General features: G+C 39.1%; 1 protein-coding gene across 1 annotated transcript in view; it reads right to left on the bottom strand.

Annotated features, from left to right (window-relative positions):
- Positions 1-21,784, bottom strand: part of LOC126194677 (guanine nucleotide exchange factor DBS-like) — a 373,302-nt gene that overhangs the window by 9,859 nt on the left and 341,659 nt on the right. The window contains exons 20-21 of the mRNA XM_049932882.1: positions 20,745-20,928; positions 1,624-1,750 (exon numbers count right to left, since the gene is read on the bottom strand). Of these exons, the coding sequence (XP_049788839.1) occupies positions 1,624-1,750; positions 20,745-20,928 (311 nt within the window). The remainder of the gene's footprint in view (positions 1-1,623; positions 1,751-20,744; positions 20,929-21,784) is intronic.

Genomic DNA, 21,784 nt, shown 5'->3' on the forward strand with positions numbered 1-21,784 from the left:
GACATACAGTTGATTATTTGACAGAGAAAAATATCTAATTGATACTTCATTGCCTATTTCACCCTGCTTATTGCCTGAAACATATTTTATTCTCTAATGTCAAGCAAAATATGCTTAGACTGTATATTCATCACATGAGAAAGCTACTGAATCCTTTCAGAACCATGTTTTGTACTAGAATATGAGTGGAGAAAACGTTTCTAGGATTGTCTTGAATACGAGGAAAACAGTTTAAATTTCAAAGATGAATGTAATGAGAAACAATAAAATGGATGATACGAAAAGGGAGTTTTTTCCCCTTGTTTTTGTAAAAATTTGAAAGTTAGCATTCACACTGTAGAAAATGTATTTTATATTCAGAGAATGAGTGAGGATGACGCAAATCAAGAATTAGCGCATTCACATTTGGTGCAGTGGTCATTGCTAATATCTTTCAGGAGGATTTTTGTTCAGTCAGGTTTTCAGTCAGATACTTGCCCATGAACAAGGGAGTTCATGTTTAATGCACTGCATACAAAGAAATTTGTAAATATGCTTTCAGGAGGTCAAAATCAGGAGTCCGTAACTGGTTACAAAATACAGCTCTACCATAATGACCCAAAAATGAAGATAAGTCATGGATGCGTATCTTTTCTGATAATGCACTTTATGATAAAATTTGATAGTGCTAGGACTGTGGACAAAGTGCAATGTACACTTTTACTGCCAGCAGACACTGCACCACATTCACACTTTAAAAAGGAAAGTCAGTACTGGGCCTTAATGACTTCACTGTGTATACGTTGAAACGTATTACACCAACATCAGAAAAGAGAACAACCAAGGAAAACTAATAACTGAAACATAAATACTTACACTTTTACATTTCCACAGGCAATCTCAAAAGAAAAGGATTTAAAACTATTAGGTTTTTGATGAAAGCAGTCTCCATATTACCACATAGCCAGATTATTTGAAATATCTACAATTCAAGTACCATTGAAATTTACACATTTACACTAAACTGCCCCATCAAATAATCAATCATATTTGCGAATGACGAACTGCAGCTGCAGTAGTAATCATTTGGGTGTCTGTGCAGTTGTGTGTGTGAATGTGTGTACTTCCTGACACAAGATGACCCAGGGCTCAAAAGCTAGTTAATATGTCCTGCTACATGTGTCTATGCATCACACATCACTCCGCTAAAGATGAGTGGTTGTCTTTTCTTTATTTTATGTAATACTCAGTTGACATGATATTGGTTCCACAACAATGTGGTTTTGACTGATTTGAGAAAACATGAACTGAAATGAAATCCAACTAGGCCTTCCACTGGTGATATTTTTTCTACAGTTTTTTTTTTTTTTTTTTTTTTTTTTTACACGAATAGAGGAGTGTGCAATTGATGTGGACCTACATTAGCATCAATAAAATGATTCTCTGAATATGTGTTGCAAGAAGCTGGAGATGAGGATCACGTTATAACATTCCTTCTTTTCAGAGAATGAATGTTTCTTGATATAAGTTGTGGGGAGTTGCCTAAAAAAGTTAAATGTCATACTTGAATTAGCTGAATAAAAAAATCTAAAGGAAATTAATTTCACCAACACATGAGCAAGCCTTGCTGTGACATCAACAGACCTGATACTCTGATGTACCACCATCCTCCACAGCCAACCTTCAATAATTCAACGGTATCACCTTCATGCATGGAGACTTCACTATGCCCCATTGCACAGTAATCAGCCAGAGCTACATACCTACCTCCCTGTAAAACAAAACCAGTCAGTCAGGTATTGCAAAATGGCCCATTTTAGTTAATCTAAATACAAAACTAGAGTTTTGTCAGTACAGTAAATTATTAATTTGTATAGAAACTAAAGGTTGGAATATCAATAATATTAATTCTTAATTAGCACTTAAACCATGCCAGAAATGTATCAAATCCTTAATTTATTGAAAACTTGCAATTCACATCGACAGCTAAACTAGTACAGATGTAAATGTTACACAAGTGACTAGCAGAGGAAAGAAAATAAAGGCAATGCATAATGTTACATTACAGATGACTCCCATCCACCGTGGCTTTAATTTGTTGACATGAGATATTTTATAACAATTCCTGCAGCACAGTTCTTATGATAATTTTTGAATAATGTGTATTTTACTAAATTTTTTATTTTCTAGTCATCACAAAAATGAAGTGTCTACTAGACAGTAAAAACTAACATTTTCCTTACAGCAGACTCAAATTTTGTGCACAAATTTAGCACGAAGTTCTTCTTGATGTACAGAATATGTGTGTGTGTGTGTGTGTGTGTGTGTGTGAGAGTGAGAGAGAGAGAGAGAGAGAGAGAGAGAGAGAGAGGGGGGGGGGGGGGGGGGGGTGAGGGGGAGGCGCACATGTGCCTGGTGTAAGAAAAATGTTAGTTTTCGCCATCCAAGAGGCAAAAAGGAATGGAATGACAGAATAGAGAGATGAGAACTGTGTGCGTATTTGAATATATATAGACACAAAATTCTCATCCCCGTATTCTGTCATTCCCATTCATTATTTAAGGCTAGTGATGATAGACCGCTAGACTGCCTCTTTTTGTGCAATCAGCCACTGGACCTGTGAATGATCTTCACACCACAAACAAATACAATAGTGTCTCGATACTTTGAGTTTCCAATAATACAAGTCTCTCTTTAAAAAAGTTGCAATGATCTACTTTCTTTCTTTTACTGACATAATAAATAATGAAAACATCATTGCAAAAGATAGATAGGGAGAGTACAGCTCAGTGACAAAGCAGACAACAATGCAATCAACACTGCCCTGTTGCATGAACATCTGTTTTCAGTATGGCACGAAATACCCCAACTGCTGCCGGCTGCTACCGATAAAAACTGGGAAGTTCATACGCTGCTGTAGTTCCCAGTACCTGTACTGTACAGTGTTTTGTGTTGTTTTGTTTGTTGACTGTGTGTTCCGTTGTACACCTGTGTTCTACAACGTGATAGAATCCATTCCAGAACGGGCAACAATTTTATCAAGTTTTTGCATATTTAAAGATGAGGCCAATAAAAATGAGGAAATTTGTGCCTTCTAAAATTAGAAGCACTAAGACGACTTGACAAAGGAGAAACAATAAAAAAACTTGCTCTCGAATATGGTGTCAGTGAAGTTACTGTTGATGACCGATGAAGAAACTGACTTAAATTGGAACAGTTTTCTTCGCAGAAATGCTCACACGAATCTCTCAGTCAAAGAAGTATAAAGAAGTCAGACTTCGAAAAAACAAGTGAGTCATTGTTCATGTGGTTTACCAAACAGAGACAGAAGGGTGCTCCGATTTCTGGCCCAATCTTGCAAGAAAAAGCTTTGCTTTTCAGAAACCAGCTGCAGGAAGGAGATGACAATTTCGCCGCTAGTGTGGGCTGGCTCGACAAGTGGAAGAAGAGGTATGGAGTGCGTCAACTAGATGTATGTGGAGAAAAACTCTCTGGTGACACTCAGGCCATTTCAAAATTTATCGTTGTGTTTAAAAAAAATCATAAGTGACGAAAATTTGTATAATGAACAAGTATATAACTGTGACAAAACTGGGCTGAATTTTAAAATGTTACCAGCGAGAACACTTCTTCTTGTGAAGAAAAAAGTGCTCCTGGGCACAAAAAAAAAGCAAAGAGCAGCTCACAGTTATGGCAGCTTCAAATGCAACTGGAAACCACAAACTAAAACTAGTTGTGATTGGGAAGTCTGCCAAGCCAAGAGCAATGTATCCATCTCGGCTCTTCCAGTTGTCTATACACATCAGAATAATGCCTGGATGAATCAGGAAATCTTCAAGACCTGGCTTTTTAAAAGAAAGGGGACTGCCATGCAAAGCAATTTTGCTCATGGATAATGCGTCCTCACATCCAAGTGCAGGAGACCTGCAGTGCGATGGTATCCGCGCCTTGTTTTTCCCACCAAACGTTACCTGTCTCATTCAGCCCATGGATCAGTGCGTTCTGGAAAGTCTAAAAAAAAAAGTATCGATGGCGATTGCTACAGTCAATGCTGCATTCCGAAGACAACGAAAGCACTGTAGGAGTTTTGAAGCAAGTGGCTTCGAAGGACGTCGTGTACTGGATTAGCGAATCTTGGAGCGTAATAACGTCAGACACAATTTCTAAGTCATGGAGGAAAATTCTACAAGAAAGTATGCCAGAAACAGAAACTGAAGATTTAGCAGATAAGGACAATCAACCATTGTGTAATTTAATCAGAAGATTGCCAGGGTATGAAGAGGAAGAAGAGGTGGAAGTAGGCGAGTGGTTAAATTCGGATGAACAGTTGGAAGTGACAGACTCTTCTATAATTGACATGGTTAACATTGCATCACAGTGTGAGAGTGATGAGGATGACGAGGCAGAGGCTGCACCAATGATGAGTCACACCGATGGCTATGCTGCTCTCGAGGCCGCCAAATGCTACGTGGAACAACAGCCTGAGGCGACACCAACTGACCTACTGCTCCTGAGACGGTGGCGTGACATTGCCGCGAGGAAACATTGCAGCTTCGCCAAACAAAAAGACACTTCACTATTACTTGTCTAAATAAAAAATTGTTGCTATTCTGCCAATGAAAATGCATTTGTAAATACTTTTATTTTAATAAAATTCATATTTTGACCTGTATTACTTACAATATAATAATATTTACTTTTCCCATTTAAATTTCGATAGTCCGAGTTTTCAATAGTTCGAGGTGGTTCCGGTCCCATTCACCTCGAACTATTGAGACTCTACTGCAGCAAAGGGTAAACAGCACTGACACCACAATTCCGCCAATCTGAAGATAGTTATGGAGGCCAAAAACTGCCTCACCACAATACTAATGAAATTTTGCACTGTACTGAGTACTGCCAGAAAGGAACGAGCAAAGCCCACACAGGTTGAGCCATAGCCCACACATGGCCTGCACACCTGTCCCACCTGAAGTTTAGCACGCCATGGCCAGCCCTGTACTACAATGTGATAGAATCCATTCCAGAACGGGCAACAATTTTATCAAGTTTTTGCATATTTAAAGATGAGGCCAATAAATACTGTGTGGAATAAACATTGAGAATAGCTTTGTATGAAATTATCTTGCTGTTCAAGCTGCATCATGTCTAAGTTAAAACTTGAAGTTCCAAAGATATTCACCATTATCTTCTGACAAAGAAGTTGGTAAATGTATTCAAAAGATCAAGTTTTAACTTGCACATGCTGGCTCTTGAATACCAAGAGAATTTTTTTACATGTATTCTGCAGCTAAATACTCCCAAAACCATATGAAAAATGACCTGGTGAATGTTAAGAGAAAATCGGACAGATACTACATGAACGGTACAGCAAAATAGTCCCCATATAGGAGTGACAGGTTTCACACTGCAAACAAGAATAGAGATATTGAACTGTTGACAAGTGTTCCTGGTTGCATGAAGCAACTGAATGGCCTGTTTGTTGAGAACTGATTTGAGGCAGGCTTTCAAGGTATGATCAAAGAGTAATGGGAATTTTTTAAATTTGCAGGCTTTATACATCTGGTTTTCAAATATTTTTTATCTTGTTGGTACACATTTTCCTGAGGTATGTTTGCATTTTCAACTGTTTTGATATTCAGTTTAGTTTTTACAGTCAAAGAGATTGTTCATGTTTTGTAGTGCTCAGGGGATTTTTACTTTAAAAAATGGTGGGTCAAAGAATTTGCATTAAATTTTGCTTGATAAGTGGAATAAAGCGCAGCAACACATCTGAAATGTTGACTGTGGCTTTTCATGAATCTACTACGCTTAAGACAAGAGTTAATTAGTGGTATAAATGTTACAATGAGGGTCTAGAAGACGATGACTGCCCTGGACACAGTAGCACATCATTTACTTCATGACAATGTGGAACAAGTACAGAAAATGGTTCTGGAAAATTGCAGAACCATAATCAGAGTGGTTACTGATGATGTTGGCATTTCCTTTGGCTCATACCATGCAATGTTTTCCAATGTTTTGGGCATTTTGTGTGTATCAGAAAAGTTTGTTCTGAAACTGTTGAATTTCGACCAAAACCAACATCGAGTAACCATTGCTCCGGAATTACTGAATGAAGTCGACAATGATCCAGAACCTCTGAAGAACGTTATAACAGGTGATGAAACATTGGTATACGTGTATGAAGTCCAAACCAAGGCACAATTGTCCCAATGGAAACTGCCTCAAGAGCCAAGACCGAAAAAAAATCCAAAAGTTCGATCATATGTGAAGCCTCTTCTCACAGTTTTCATCAATTCCAAGGGACAGCACATCATTAGTTCCTGTCTTATGGTTGTACAACCGGTAAGGAATCTTATCTGGAAGTTGTGCACCATTCGTGTTGTAATGGGACACCCTCCTCGAGCATTGCCCCCCCCCCCCCTTCTCCTCTGTAGAAATACGTGATACCAAAAGGTATTTTAACTCTTGCATAGGTGAACATTGTCGGCTGTTTCACTGAAAGAATTTCATTTGATTTTGTATACGATGTATTATATTTCAGGCTAAAATGTATAAAAAGAAATTAATTTATTACAATCGATATGTACAGCTGAAATTACTCTTCTTTTAGAAATATATGAAATTACAGAATTTCTGGCATACCTGAAAATTCCTATTATTAATTGCACAATCTAATGTGAATTATTAAATTTATTTCTGGAATCATTTATAAGATAATAACATAATCTGCTAAAGATTCTACTTTTGTTGAAGAAGTTTGTAGCTCTTTTGCTTTTTAAACTCTTTGGAATACGGTTAGTACTGCAGATTGTAAGTAGTAGTAGTGGCCTGCCTCTGACGGAAACAGATGTGTTTTTATGATTGACACGAACAATGTAATTTTCGGTGTGATAGAAGTGGACATTGTAAAGACTGTGTGATACTGAAAAATATGACCAAGAATAAAATTCAAGAGTAATACAGGCAAATATTCATCAGTTATGGAACCCACTAAGCCAAATTTCGGCCGCAAGTACATACCCCTAGACGCAGGAACTGCAGCCAGCAACAAGAGAAAATGAAGATAAGTAAACAGTTTTTCTCTTGTAAATCTTACGCCTCTCGAAGCTTTTGAAACTAATGAAGACACTAAGAAAAATTTAATAGTGCTGTATGGGAGGGTAAGATTACGAGTGTGGGCATCAGCCATGATCATTTGACTGATAATGAAGTTTTGTCTATTGCAGAAGAAAAAAAAATGGTGTCAATTGCACTTTATAAAAAATCCTATCACTCGAAGAAAGAAGACCCTAGGACTGCCCAACAAAGTTGTATCAACAGTGACAAGATACTATGAACAATGACGGACCAGATGAATTGAATGAGGACTTTACATCTACAATGAAGGACATTAATAAGAAAAAAAATAAATACAAACTAGTAGTGAATTTTTTTTCTTGTAGACTCGTGATTGCTAGGAAAATGAATAGAGACAAGGGTAGTGATGATGAAATGAAAGCTGTAGGACCCAGCCTAGGCATGTTTGAACCAAGTGAAAGTTTAGTCAGCAAAGAAACAGTGAAAACCAGTATTTTGCAGTTGATTTTAGCAAAATTAGAGGAGATGAAGATAGACAACAATAGCAAATTTCGTGCAGTTAATGATCAGTTTACAGAAATAAAAACAGATAGCAATAGCAAATTTAGTGCAGTGGATTAGTGGTTAACTGAAATAAGGACGAACAATGATAGCAAATTTACTTCACTACAAGGACAGTTAAATAACCTAAAAACTGAAAACAATAGTAAAATGGACATGGTACAATACCAACTAGACCAACCTAGTAATCAGGTTTCGGAGCTGAAAAATGGGTTGTCAGATGGATTAAAAAGTCAATGTCTTAGAAAATAAGTTTATTGTTTCAGAAAATGAGTTAGTTGCCCAATCTGCAAATCAGGAGAAGAATGTTATTGACATCAGAGTCCAGCAGGAAGCCGTAGAGGAAAAAATGAAGAGAACTTTAGTAGTTTTAAATGTTGAAAAGCAGTATGCTAAATTTCAGTAGTTCAGGAAAATTGTATTCACAAAAATCTTTATTCAAGCAATCGTATTGCGTGGTCAGATATTCCAATTAAAAATTTTCCATCAGACAATTTACATCCAGTGAATTTTCTGCACCACTGTAGAGATAATCTTCATTGATCCATTATGGACCGTGGGACAACGGCTGGCATTTCTTGATGCAATGATTTATCAACAGCCGTATGTATTGTAGAAATTTATTTTATAAACTTCTTATGTGCTACCAGTTTCGGCATTACATTGATGCCATCTTCAGGCCCCACATGTCATAGTCGTCAATGTAATGCCGAAACTGATAGCACATAAGAAGTTTATAAAATAAATTTCTACAATACATAGGGCGTTGGTAAATTATTGCATCAAGAAAAACTGTAGAGATAGTTTTGTGTCGGGCACGACTGACAATCAAAAAATTAAATTTGTTAAAAGATGTCTTGAAGGTGAAGCTCTGTCTTGGGTAAATCTAAATTTAAGTCAGTGGGAAACATATCAAAGTTTCAAAAAAAGGTTTTTAAATAAATTTTGGTTGGAAGCTGAACAAGGGAGAATTAAAAGTGAATTTCTGAATGGTCCAATTTATAGGAATAGGGACAGTACCCTTAAGGAATTAACACATCTTGACAAATCATTTGATGAAATGACATTGATTGATGCACTAAAAAGGAGATTACCAGAAAGTTTGCAGTGGGATTTAGTACATGGACCTGATGACTGCCTTGAACAAATTTTACAGTATGTTGATATGCTGGATAGGGCAGTAGAAAGAAGCATGTATCATAATAATTGAAATGATAGAGATCACAATGATAATAACTACAGAAATGGAGATAATGGTAATTTCTATCTGGGTAAAAATGGTAATAGAGACAGAAATTTTGAACATCAGCAGAATAGGAATAATGGGTATAACAATGGGCAATTTAATAGGAGAAACAATCACAGAGCTAAATATTCGAGAAATGGCAGTCCGCCTCAGTGAAGGTTCACAGTTCTGGGGCGAGGATACACAATAAGAACAGGACCCCCAATTTACACTTGCTATTAGATAATAACAACAGTGTTAATAATGTGGCACAGGTATCTGAAGTTGAACAGAAGGAACATCAGACTTGCCATTCATGTTTTGATCAAAAGTTTTTAAATACTATGTTTAGTTATAGTGGTGTACATACTAATCACAAACCAGAATGTGAGAGTAATGAGAATTTTGATGTAGTGTTGTAATCTTACCCTTCCACACATCACTATTAAATTTCTCTGTCTTTGCACAGATTTAAAAGCTTCGAGAGGTGTAAGATATACAAAAGAATAACTTTTCACTTATCTTCATTATCTCTTTGTCATCGTTGATAGCTGAAAGTCTTGTCTAGAAGTACATTCTTACAGTTGAAATTTCGATTTTGTAGGTTCTTGATGACCAAATAACTGATTTAGATTTGCCTGTATTATTCTTGAATTTTATTCTTTGCCACATCTTTCAACATCACGCCATTTTTACATTTTCCACATAAAAAACGATAATTACATTGTTGGTGACAAACTTACAAAACATCTACTTCCACCAGAGAAACACCACTCCTCACTTTCTCTGGTACTCACAGTGTTCCAAAGAGTTTACACAGCAAGTGAGTTTATAAACTTTCTTTACCAAAGAAGAATCTTCACCAAATTATATCATTATTTTATACATAAATCCAGAAATAAATTTAATAACTAGAGTTAGACTGTACAATTAATAATGTAAATTTTAAGTATACCAGAAATTTCATAATTTCAAATATTTCTAAAGAAGAGAAATTTTAACTGTTAGTACATATCGACTGTAACACATTAATTTCTTTTTTTATACATTTTTGGTTAACCAACACTTTTTCGACTTTTTTCACACCAGATCTCCAGTTGCTTTCTAGTTCACCCTTATCTCTTCCCATATATTTTTATTTTCATTTTCATTTCAGCCTCATATTACACTTTCCACCTTCTAATACCATGTCACCCTCACAACATCCCTACAATGACCCCATTAAGTTTAATTTACATTTCCTCCGCAAACATGCCTTCGCCCTAGCTAGATTACACTCCCATATTTTATTTACTCAGGCTTGTCTGACATTTGGCATTGCCTCCAAAGGCCTCACACTTAAAGTTCCCATCTCTGGCTGTAACCCTTCTTTCCATCAATCCCTATACCAGTTCCAAATTGAACAACCCATAGCCCTCACCCACCTAATCCTTCACCTACACATCAACTCAGCCAATGAACACACCCGTCAACTCCTATCCTTAATAAAAGTCCTCAATCTTTCCTCTCCCACACCCACACCAGCTGTTCAGAGCATCCTCCTACAGGCCAGCCGCAAATTAGAACAGCATGCCACCCTCCACCTCAAAAAGCTATCCAATCTCCTGGTTTCCCACCTCCGGAAAGGCAACTCACTCACCCTCCAAAACCTTTCCAGCAAACCTCAACCTCCTCTCATTGCACTCAGACCCAGTCTCTCCCATCTACTCAATCTCCCACTTCCAGCTACACTCCCCCCAAAACCTCAAAATTCTAATAAACACAATCTGGAACCACAACACCCTAATTCAGTAGTTAACCTTTCCTCCAAACCTCTCTCCCAATCCGAAACCTCTGTCCTATCCAAAGGCCTCACTTTCAGCCCTACTCCCAGATTCAACCGAACAGCCCTTGTCAAAGATTTACTGTCCTACACTCGTACTCTCTGCTGAAAATATCACTTTGCCACAAAGAAAAAAAATCCTAATCCTACTCCTAAGGATCCAACTCCCCAAGACACTATCCAAATTGAACCCTGCCTGGAACAGTTCTGTCCTCCGTCACAGTGGGACCCACCTCCTCTTCCTCAAAATCACCCTCTCCAAACCTTCCAGGAATTTCTCACTTCCAGCCTTGCCTCTCAGTCCTTCTTGAAAAACCTTAATCCTACTACACCCAACATCACCACTGCTGAAGCCCAGGCTATCCGTGATCTGAAGGCTGACCGATCCATCGTCATTCTTCCGGCGGACAAGGGTTCCACGACCGTGGTACTTGATCGTCGGGAGTATGTGGCTGAGGGACTGCGTCAGCTTTCAGACAACACTACATACAAAGTTTGCCAAGGTAATCCCCTTCCTGATGTCCAGGCAGAGCTTCAAGGAATCCCCAGAACCTTAGGCCTCCTACAAAACCTTTCACCTGACTCCATCAACCTCCTGACCCCACCGACACCCCGCACCCCTACCTTCTACATACTTCCTAAAATTCACAAACCCAATCAACCCGGCCGCCAAATTGTAGCTGGTTACCAAGCCCCCACAGAATGTATCTCTGCCTACGTAGATCAACACCTTCAACCCATTACATGCAGTCTCCCATCCTTCATCAAAGACACCAACCACTTTCTTGAACGCATGGAATCCTTACCCAATCTGTTACCACCTGAAACCATCCTTGTAACCACTGATGCCACTTCCTTATATACAAATATTCCGCACGTCCAGGGCCTAGCTGCGATGGAGCACTTCCTTTCACGCTGATCACCTGCCACCCTACCTAAAACCTCTTTCCTCATTACCTCAGCCAGCTTCATCCCGACTCACAACTTCTTCACTTTCGAAGGCCAGACATACCAACAATTAAAGGGAACAGCCATGGGTACCAGGATGGCCCCCTCGTACGCCAACCTATTTATGGGTCGCTTAGAGGAAGCCTTCTTGGTTACCCAGGCCTGCCAACCCAAAGTTTGGTACAGATTTATAGATGACATCTTCATGATTTGGACTCACAGTGAAGAACTCCAAAATTTCCTCTCCAACCTCAACTCCTTTGGTTCCATCAGATTCACCTGGTACTACTCCAAATCCCATGCCACTTTCCTTGACGTTGACTTCCATCTGTTCAATGGCCAGCTTCACACATCCGTCCACATCAAACCCACCAACAAGCAACACTACCTCCATTATGACAGCTGCCACCCATTCCATATCAAACGGTCCCTTCCCTACAGCCTAGGTCTTCGTGGCAAACGAATCTGCTCCAGTCCTGAAACCCTGAACCATTACACCAACAACCTGAAAACAGCTTTCGCAGCCCGCAACTACCCTCCCAACCTGGTACAGAAGCAAATAACCAGAGCTACTTCCTCATCCACTCAAACCCAGAACCTCCCACAGAAGAATCCCAAAAGTGCCCTACTTGTGACAGGATACATTCCGGGACTGGATCAGATTGAATGTGGCTCTCCAGCAGGGATATAACTTCCTCAAATCCTGCCCTGGAATGAGATCCATCCTTCATTAAATCCTCCCCACTCCACCAAGAGTGTCTTTCCGCCGTCCACCTAACCTTCGTAACCTCTTGCTTCATCCCTATGAAATCCCCAAACCACCTTCCCTACCCTCTGGCTCCTACCCTTGTAACTGCCCCCGGTGTAAAACCTGTCCCATGCACCTTCCCACCACCACCTACTCCAGTCCTGTAACCCGGAAGGCAGAGCCACGTGTGAAAGCACCCATGTGATATACGAACTAACCTGCCTCCACTGTGAAGCTTTCTATGTGGGAATGACCAGCAACAAACTGTCCATTCGCATGAATGGACACAGGCAGACAGTGTTTGTTGGTAATGAGGATCACCCTGTGGCTAAACATGCCTTGGTGTATGGCCAGCACATCTTGGCACAGTGTTACACCGTCCGGGTTTTCTGGATACTTCCCACTAACACCAACTTATCAGAACTCCGGAGATGGGAACTTGCCCTTCAATATATCCTCTCTTCCCGTTACCCACCAGGCCTCTACCTCCGCTAATTTCAATTTGCCGCCGCTCATACCTCACCTGTCATTCAACAACTTCTTTGCCTCTGTACTTCCACCTCGACTGACATCTCTGCCCAAACTCTTTGCCTTTACATATGTCTGCTTGTGTCTGTATTTGTGCGGATGGATATGTGTGTGTGTCATATTTTTCAGTATCACACAGTCTTTACAATTTCCACTTCTATCACACCGAAAATTACATTTTTAGTGTCAATCATAAAAACACATCTGTTTCCATCAGAGGCAGGCGCACTACTACTGCTTACATTCTGCGGTACTAACAATATTCCAAAGAGTTTAGAAAGCAAAAGAGTTACAAACTTCCTCGACAAAAGTAGAATATTTACCAAATTATATTATTATCTTATAAATGAATCCAGAAATAAATTTAATAATTCACATTAGATTGTGCAATTAATAATAGGAATTTTTAGGTATGCCAGAAATTCCGTAAATTAGGTTGCGAAAGCTCGAATTTTGTGTGTGTGTTTGTGTGTTTATCAACATACCAACGCTTTCATTTGGTACGTTACATAATCTTTGTTTATATACAAAATTCAAGCTTTCGCAACCAACGGTTGCTTCATCAGGAAAGAGGGAAGGAGAGGGAAAGACGAAAGGATGTGGGTTTTGAGGGAGAGGGTAAGGAGTCATTCCAATCCCAGGAGTGGAAAGACTTACCTTAGGGGGAAAAAAGGACAGGTATACACTCGCACTCGCACTCACACACACACACACACACACACACACACACACACACACAGACACAAGCAGACTTATCAACATGCCAGCACTTTCGTTTAGTAAGTCACATCATCTTTGTTTTTAGATATATTTTTCCCATGTGGAATGTTTCCTTTAGGATAATGTTACAGGAGGGTGATTCATTATATTGTGTACTAATGATTTCTTCTCTTGGTCAGCAAACAGCATTATTGACCTTTATTGACCTGTGTAAAACAAGTGATGGCTGTATTGGATCTGAATTAGATGGTATTTTTGGCGTAGATGTGAATGAGAGCTGTGAAATAACTGAGGCTGGTAAGTCTGAGATTGGTAGCTTATTGCAAATGCATGTGGGTGAGTTGTGTGACTTTTATGGTGAAGAGACTTGTGTTGTTGATAATCTTGTTGACAAAGTAATTTTGGAAGAATGTGATGATGATAACAATGATGATGATGGTGATGATTATCAGGTATTTGTGGAGTTTAAGAACAATGAAGTTTCAGAGTTATTTACAAATACAGGTAAGGTAAGCGATGTTTGTGATCTCAGAGTCATGGAATACCAGTCCAGCCAAAGAAGTTTTTCATTAATGTCATGCAGACTAATGATCCAAGCAATAAAGATGAGTGATCTGTAAGCCTAGAGAAGAAAGATGAAAACCCTTTGAAATTTGTTTGGGACAAGATTGATGATGACATAGATAAATGTGCAGTCTGGAATAAGTTAGCTGTAGTTAGTCAAAATTTGTATCCAAATTGGTGGAATGAAGTGAAAGAAGATCTAAGTAGGAAATGTAATTTTGACAGTAATATGTTCTGTGTTCCTTTTGTAATAAGTGATGTTAGTTGTGCTGTGGGACCCACATAGCGTGTTCAATTTTTTCCCTGACAACAAGAGTAACCAAACTAATGCCATGATACCAGTAAAAGTTGATAAAATCCTGCAAAAATAATGTGGCTGTAGCATTTGATGAAATTGAAAATGATCTTTTATATGAAGTGTCTAATAACAGAGATGGTGATCCAGATTTTGGATGTCCTTACATTAAGATTGATCAGCGGGGAGGGAACTATTTGTTTGATACAGGTAGCCCAATTTGTGGCATATCTGAACAATTTAGAGACAAGATCAAGTGTAGCAAGAATTTTGTGGAAATGCCCATTGAATGTGTAAAAATAAGACGAGCTACTGGTAATCAAAGCATACATAATAATTAGAGGCAGCTGTTTTTCGCAAAGTGTGAAATCGCGAAATTTTCACGAAATTTTACACATTTTGCTGAAAACGCGAAACTATTTACTTTTAAGCCAAATCGCGGAATAATTTAGGAAACTTTGTAAAATCTTGTCATTTTAACTGCGGAAAATCGATTGGAGTTATGGTAATACAATCCGAATATCGATTGTAAACCATTTCGATATATATAATATATCGGGTATTCCAAAAACATTCTACAACGTCCTGGCGGTGTATTCAGTATTGCGTGTTGGAAATCATTGTGGATCGATGGTGCATTGAGTGTGGTATTTTGAGTTTTGTTTTCGTGCTACAGGTGATTAATATGGTAGTGACAGTTTACGACCAAGGAAAGGAATTTTCGTCAGAAGGATTGTGTGTTTTCGACAAAAGTAGGAAGATACTTATGTGCAAATACTGCAATGTGCATATTGATTGGCAGAGGAAGGACAAGTGCCTGAAACACATTAATAACAGTTCTTCCCATAAGAAGAACAAGGAGAAGGCGTACTGGTATAAAAGGAGCTACGCTCACAGAAGTCAGTGCAGCGGCAAAACAAGCGAAAAATGATAAAGAAGAATTCATTTTATCGACTACTCGAGCTTTCATTGAGGCTGACATTCCGATGGAAAAAGTTGATCATCCGAAGCTGAGAGAATGGATGAACAAATACATACCAGGTTTGCGTAATAAATAATTTACCATCTGCTAATCACAGCAAAGATTAGGTACTCTCGATAGCCAATAATTTTTGTTGGTCAGAATAGGCCTATATTAAAAATAATTTTTCCTCGAGCACCCTCTTAAAAAAGTCTTATAATTAGGTAGTGGGGTAATTTAATTCGAGAGATGAGAAATGTCCTTCGTGACATGCTTAGCAAAATCACAAGAATGATCTTATGAACAGATTTTTTAACCATTTTTGAGCACTTATTAATTTATTTGCTGTCTATATAATGATCAGTTTTCAAATATTACCACAGATTTAGTTTAAATGTACAATGAGATATAAGGTTCTACCAACTGTACTCCTCTTACCAGTAAAAGTCACCGAGTGAGATGGCGCAGTGGTCAGCACACTGGACTCGCATTCGGGAGGACGACGGTTCAATCCGTCCAGCCATCCTGATTTAGGTTTTCTGTGATTTCCCTAAATAGCTCCAGGCAAATGCCGGGATGGTTCCTTTGAAGGGCACAGCCGACTTCCTTTCCCATCCTTCCCTAATCCGATGAGACCGCTGACCTCGCTGTTTGGTCTCTTCCCCCCAAACAACCCAACCACAGTAAAAGTCATATGTATACAAGGGAAAGGAAAGGAGAATCAGAAACTATCAGTCGTCAGTTACAAAAACAAGTTTATAGCTACGAGGGTTGGAACTTAAATAGTGGCAACTATTTATTCACAACCGATACAAAAGTGTTACATGTTTGCACCTGTTACTGACCTTCAAAGTAGTCACCAGCGTTGTGTAGAACAAGTTGCCAGTGATGTGGAAGGCATAGTATACCATTAGCAGAGCCTGTTCTGTTGATGGTGCGAATGGAGTGGTCTACTGCCTGTCGAATCTCTGGAACAGTTCTGAAGCAAATGCCACGAAGTGGTTCCTTCCTCTTTGGAATCAAATCAAAGTCACAAGGACTTATCCAGGGAGTATGGCGGATGGTACAGCACTTCCCAGTCACATCGAGCGAACAGAGCAGCCACAGCTTACGCTGTACGCATGGCACATTGCCGTGCAGAATGATAGGTGGGTTGTGCAGAAAGCGTCGCTGCTTCTTTCGCAAAGCTGGTCACAGGTGATGCTCCAAAAATCAACAGTAATTCTGTGCACTGACGGTCTGCCGTGGAGGAACATAATGCGTTAGGATAACACCATCACAGTTGTACACGAGAATCACCATAACTTTCACCATACTGGACCTCTGATGCACTTTCGACTTTGGCAACAACCCATAATGATGCCATTCATTGGATTGACATTACAGTTTTGGCTCGTATGATGTGGCCCATGTCTCATCCAGTGTTACGACACGGCAATAGAAAGCCTCTCCTTTGCACTCATAGTGCTCCAAGTGCATCTGAGCAGTGTCATAACGCATCCATTTCTGCATTTCTGTCAAGTGATGTGGAACCAACCCTGATACAATTTTTCGCATGCCCAGGCATTCCTTCATATGCGCTAATCCGGTTTTGTGGGTGAGCTCACGAATCATATGGCATCGATCACTGTCCACTAACGCAGCAAAAGCTTGCACTACTTCTTCAGATATGCTAGGACGACCTGCCCGATGCTTGTCTGCCACAGTTTGCCAATCTTCGTTGAAGGCTTTTACCTGACGTGCCATTGTTCTGTACAGCAATGCCGAGTCCCCACATGCCTCTTTAAGACGTTGATGACACTGTAGTGCTATATGATCTCTGGCACATTGAATTTTGATCCAACTTCATTGTTCCTCTTTCGAAAACATAGTGATACCGTTACATTAGACAGCTCGCTCACAAGCGACTGTAATTCCCTCTGTTGTGCGCACACCGGTGACGTGGGACAGGAGAGTCCATTTGCTCAGAGGTAAGGTAGATATGTCAACAACGTGTGCTATCAGCAACAATAGTAGATTCAATTGCATAGTGTCTCCACAGCAGTGTTGCCACTATTTAAGTTCCCCCCTACGTATAAATACTAACAGTTTTACAAGGGGATATTACAATCAGAAATTTTCTACTGAATACAACCCTTTCTTTATTAATCAGTCCTACAATTTATTCTTTAAGGTATTTAAATTAATTGTCTTAAAACCAGATGATAATCTGTTGCAAAAAAATTGTTCCTACTGTATGTGGACTTTTTATTATTTGTAATTCAGTTACAAGTTTTGCCTTCACTTGTGTGTTATAGGTACGTGCATAACCATTCATTTAAACATAATTGTCTCCAGGATGTACATAGAGTGGATCTTTAATATGAATTACTCCACTTCATAGAAACAAATTATCAAAAATTTGACTGCATATTATCAAAAACAGAAATGAAATTGTGACAATTTAGGAAAGTGAAATTAACTGTACTTAGCCTGTGGACTTGAACAATGAAAAATCCATTACAATATATATATATATATATATATATATATATATATATATATATAAAAATGATGAGACTTACCAAACAAAAGCGCTGGCAGGTCGATAGACACACAAACGAACACAAATATACACTAAATAGATATATTTTTTCCACGTGGAATGTTTACCTCTGAGGGAAACATTCCACGTGGGAAAAATATATCTAAAAACAAAGATGATGTGACTTACCAAACGAAAGTGCTGGCAGGTCGATAGACACACAAACAAACACAAAAAACACAAACATACACACAAAATTCAAGCTTTTGCAACAAACTGTTGCCTCATCAGGAAAGAGGGAAGGAAAGACGAAAGGATGTGGGTTTTAAGGGAGAGGGTAAGGAGTCATTCCAATCCCGGGAGCGGAAAGACTTACCTTAGGGGGATAAAAGGACAGGTATACACTCGCACACACACACATATCCATCCGCACATACACAGACACGAGCAGACATTTGTAAAGGCAAAGAGTTTGGGCAGAGATGTCAGTCGAGGCGGAAGTACAGAGGCAAAGATGTTGAAAGACAGGTGAGGTATGAGCGGCGGCAACTTGAAATTAGCGGAGGTTGAGGCCTGGCGGATAACGAGAGGAGAGGATATACTGAAGGGCAAGTTCCCATCTCCGGAGTTCTGACAGGTTGGTGTTAGTGGGAAGTATCCAGATAACCCGGACGGTGTAACACTGTGCCAAGATGTGCTGGCCGTGCACCAAGGCATGTTTAGCCAAAGGGAGATCCTCATTACCAACAAACACTGTCTGCCTGTGTCCATTCATGCGAATGGACAGTTTGTTGCTGGTCATTCCCACATAGAAAGCTTCACAGTGTAGGCAGGTCAGTTGGTAAATCACGTGGGTGCTTTCACACGTGGCTCTGCCTTTGATCGTGTACACCTTCCGGGTTACAGGACTGGAGTTGGTGGTGGTGGGAGGGTGCATGGGACAGGTTTTACAGCAGGGGCGGTTACAAGGGTAGGAGCCAGAGGGTAGGGAAAGTGGTTTGGGGATTTCATAGGGATGAACTAACGGGTTACGAAGGTTAGGTGGACGGCGGAAAGACACTCTTGGTGGAGTGGGGAGGATTTCATGAAGGATGGATCTCATTTCAGGGCAGGATTTGAGGAAGTCGTATCCCTGCTGGAGAGCCACATTCAGAGTCTGATCCAGTCCCGGAATGTATCCTGTCACAAGTGGGGCACTTTTGTGGTTCTTCTGTGAGAGGTTCTGGGTTTGAGGGGATGAGGAAGTGGCTCTGGTTATTTGCTTCTGTACCAGGTTGGGAGGGTAGTTGCGGGACGCGAAAGCTGTTTTCAGGTTGTTGGTGTAATGGTTCAGGGATTCAGGACTGGAGCAGATTCGTTTGCCACGAAGACCTAGGCTGTAGGGAAGGGACCGTTTGATGTGGAATGGGTGGCAGCTGTCATAATGGAGGTACTGTTGCTTGTTGCTGGGTTTGATGTGGACGGACGTGTGAAGCTGGCCATTGGCCAGATGGAGGTCAACGTCAAGGAAAGGGGCATGGGATTTGGAGTAGGACCAGGAGAAGGAAATCGGCCATGCCCTTTCAAAGGAACTATTCCAGCACTTGCCTGAAGCGATTTAGGGAAATCACGGAAAACCTAAATCAGGATAGTTGGACACGAATTTGAACCCATCCTCCCGAAGGCGAGTCCAGTGTGCTAACTATTGCACCACCTTGCTCGGTGCTATGGAAAAAGCACATTGAAAGAGAAATATGTTTCATGATTAGCAGTAAAAACAAGTGGGGCAAAATCAGCAAGGAACAGTCTTTTGTGGAAGATATACACTTATAAAAGATTCGGACATAGTGTGATCAATATTTGTTGTTGATTTAAAACAGGTCACTGGTTTTGTGAAATGAAAATTTGCAAAACATAGCAAATATGGAAAGGTATAAATGTAGAATGGATAAGACAAAGAGCCATACCTGCTTACATGGGAACAGTCCAGTCTAGCCTAAATTTTTTTTATACAGATGAATACGCCGAAAGAAACACAATGTCAAAAGTTTAGCTGCTAAGACACACTGCAAGCATTTTTTTTAAAGATTGTTGAAAACCATCAGATTTGTAGCTCACTAGCTGTCTGGAGAAATGTACACAGCTCTAGAAGACAGTGCCTGCACAACACGGCAGGCACATATCCTTCATGGACAGCACATCGGTAAACGGCACAATGAAATCTTAATTTGTAAAGCAAACTCCATCTTCTGTAAGCAGTTTCCCTGACACAGTTGTTCACAGATACTATTTGCTTGAGCTTGCAATTTATCTAATACCCACAATAATTGGCAACTGCCTTTGCAGTATAGTTAAATTTTAACAGTGAAGACAAAACTTAATTAATGCCCTTTGTGTTTTTTTTTTTAATGCTCACTAATATCTGTCTTTGCATAGACTTCAGAGCTTCACAGTAATGAGTAATCCAATTAATGTTTTCAACCATGCAAATATGAAATGCATGCGGTATGCAGTTTATATCACCTACTTCATCTGAAGACCTACCTGTACGTGTTATTTATTAGTTAATTTCTTTGATATTTATTCTAATGAGTGTTGTGCTAATTAAAGTCCAGAACAAAAATTTAGTACCTTCCCAGCCCAAAGAAAACATGTACAACATTAGCTTTCAGTGACAAAGTAAAGGCTATAAATATTTTGGTTAAACAAAAGAGGGAGAAAACGGTGTGTGAAGCCGTTTCATTTTGTAAGGTATGCTCAGTGAGTATACAGATTTTTATTAAATAACTGAAACAGTGGTTAGTTACCTCTGTGTGCTCTACGAAAGTATCCTCATCATCGCTGTTACTGTACTCTGAGCTCCACGCAGCTTCTTCTTCAGGATTTTCAGTCACTACATGAGGACGTTTATTTTGAGATTCTTCAAATGTTAGACCTCCATTTTTTGGAAGACATGAATGGCTATCCCATGATGTTGTCTGGTGTAATGGCCTGTTTGTAAAGATAAATAGTTAGAAATAGTTGGAAAAAGATACCAGACACAAGTCAGAAAAGATCTGAAACAAATGACACAAATGAAAATCCCAGTATGGTAACAGATGATTTATGTTTCTGTGGTTTGATGTGAAGGAAATAGAAAGAAATTTATGTTTAGTTTTCCATGCAATCAACATACAAAGATAAATAAGAATCCATTAAAAAATCAAGAAGGATTGCACTTGAAACCAAATGATAATGTTGTGTATTTAATATTCAATGCATTAAAACAATGACTTTTACAATTATGCTGATAGTTTATGACATTAATTTTCATCAAACACAAAATTAGAGAAAATTAGAATCGTTATTTTGATCCATACTATACATTTACATTTAAAAAATACTCATGCCAAACTAAACACTGGTTTCAGGTGCAGCTGCCTTCCCACTTTACTTTTTTCACTCAATTTCACTGAATTGCAAACATGTACACTTTGATGGTCATTTTTGCAGCAGCTTGTGTTATCCACTTCAAGCATGCTGCAGACAGTAAATCTTCATTACCAGACAGATTTCGCTTGTACTGGAAAAGCATATTTAGTAGTTATAGAGTAAACATTGTAATGTTTTTTGCCAACAAAGCAAAACATATCTGGTGAAAAAAAATCAATTTGAATTATACTTGATATAGGGAAAATTAAACTAAACTTATAAACAATTTGAATAAACATTAGTGAATGATGTTTTGTGCAATAAAGAAGTATCACTAAAATGTCTTTACTTTTAACATTATACTGTACCATTCACACATTTTGGAGTGAATATCACAGCAACAGATGCAAGCTAATAAAAATAATAGATTTAAATA

This window comes from Schistocerca nitens, chromosome 1, assembly GCF_023898315.1.
Source record: "Schistocerca nitens isolate TAMUIC-IGC-003100 chromosome 1, iqSchNite1.1, whole genome shotgun sequence".
In the NCBI taxonomy this organism is placed as follows: Eukaryota; Metazoa; Arthropoda; class Insecta; order Orthoptera; family Acrididae; genus Schistocerca; species Schistocerca nitens.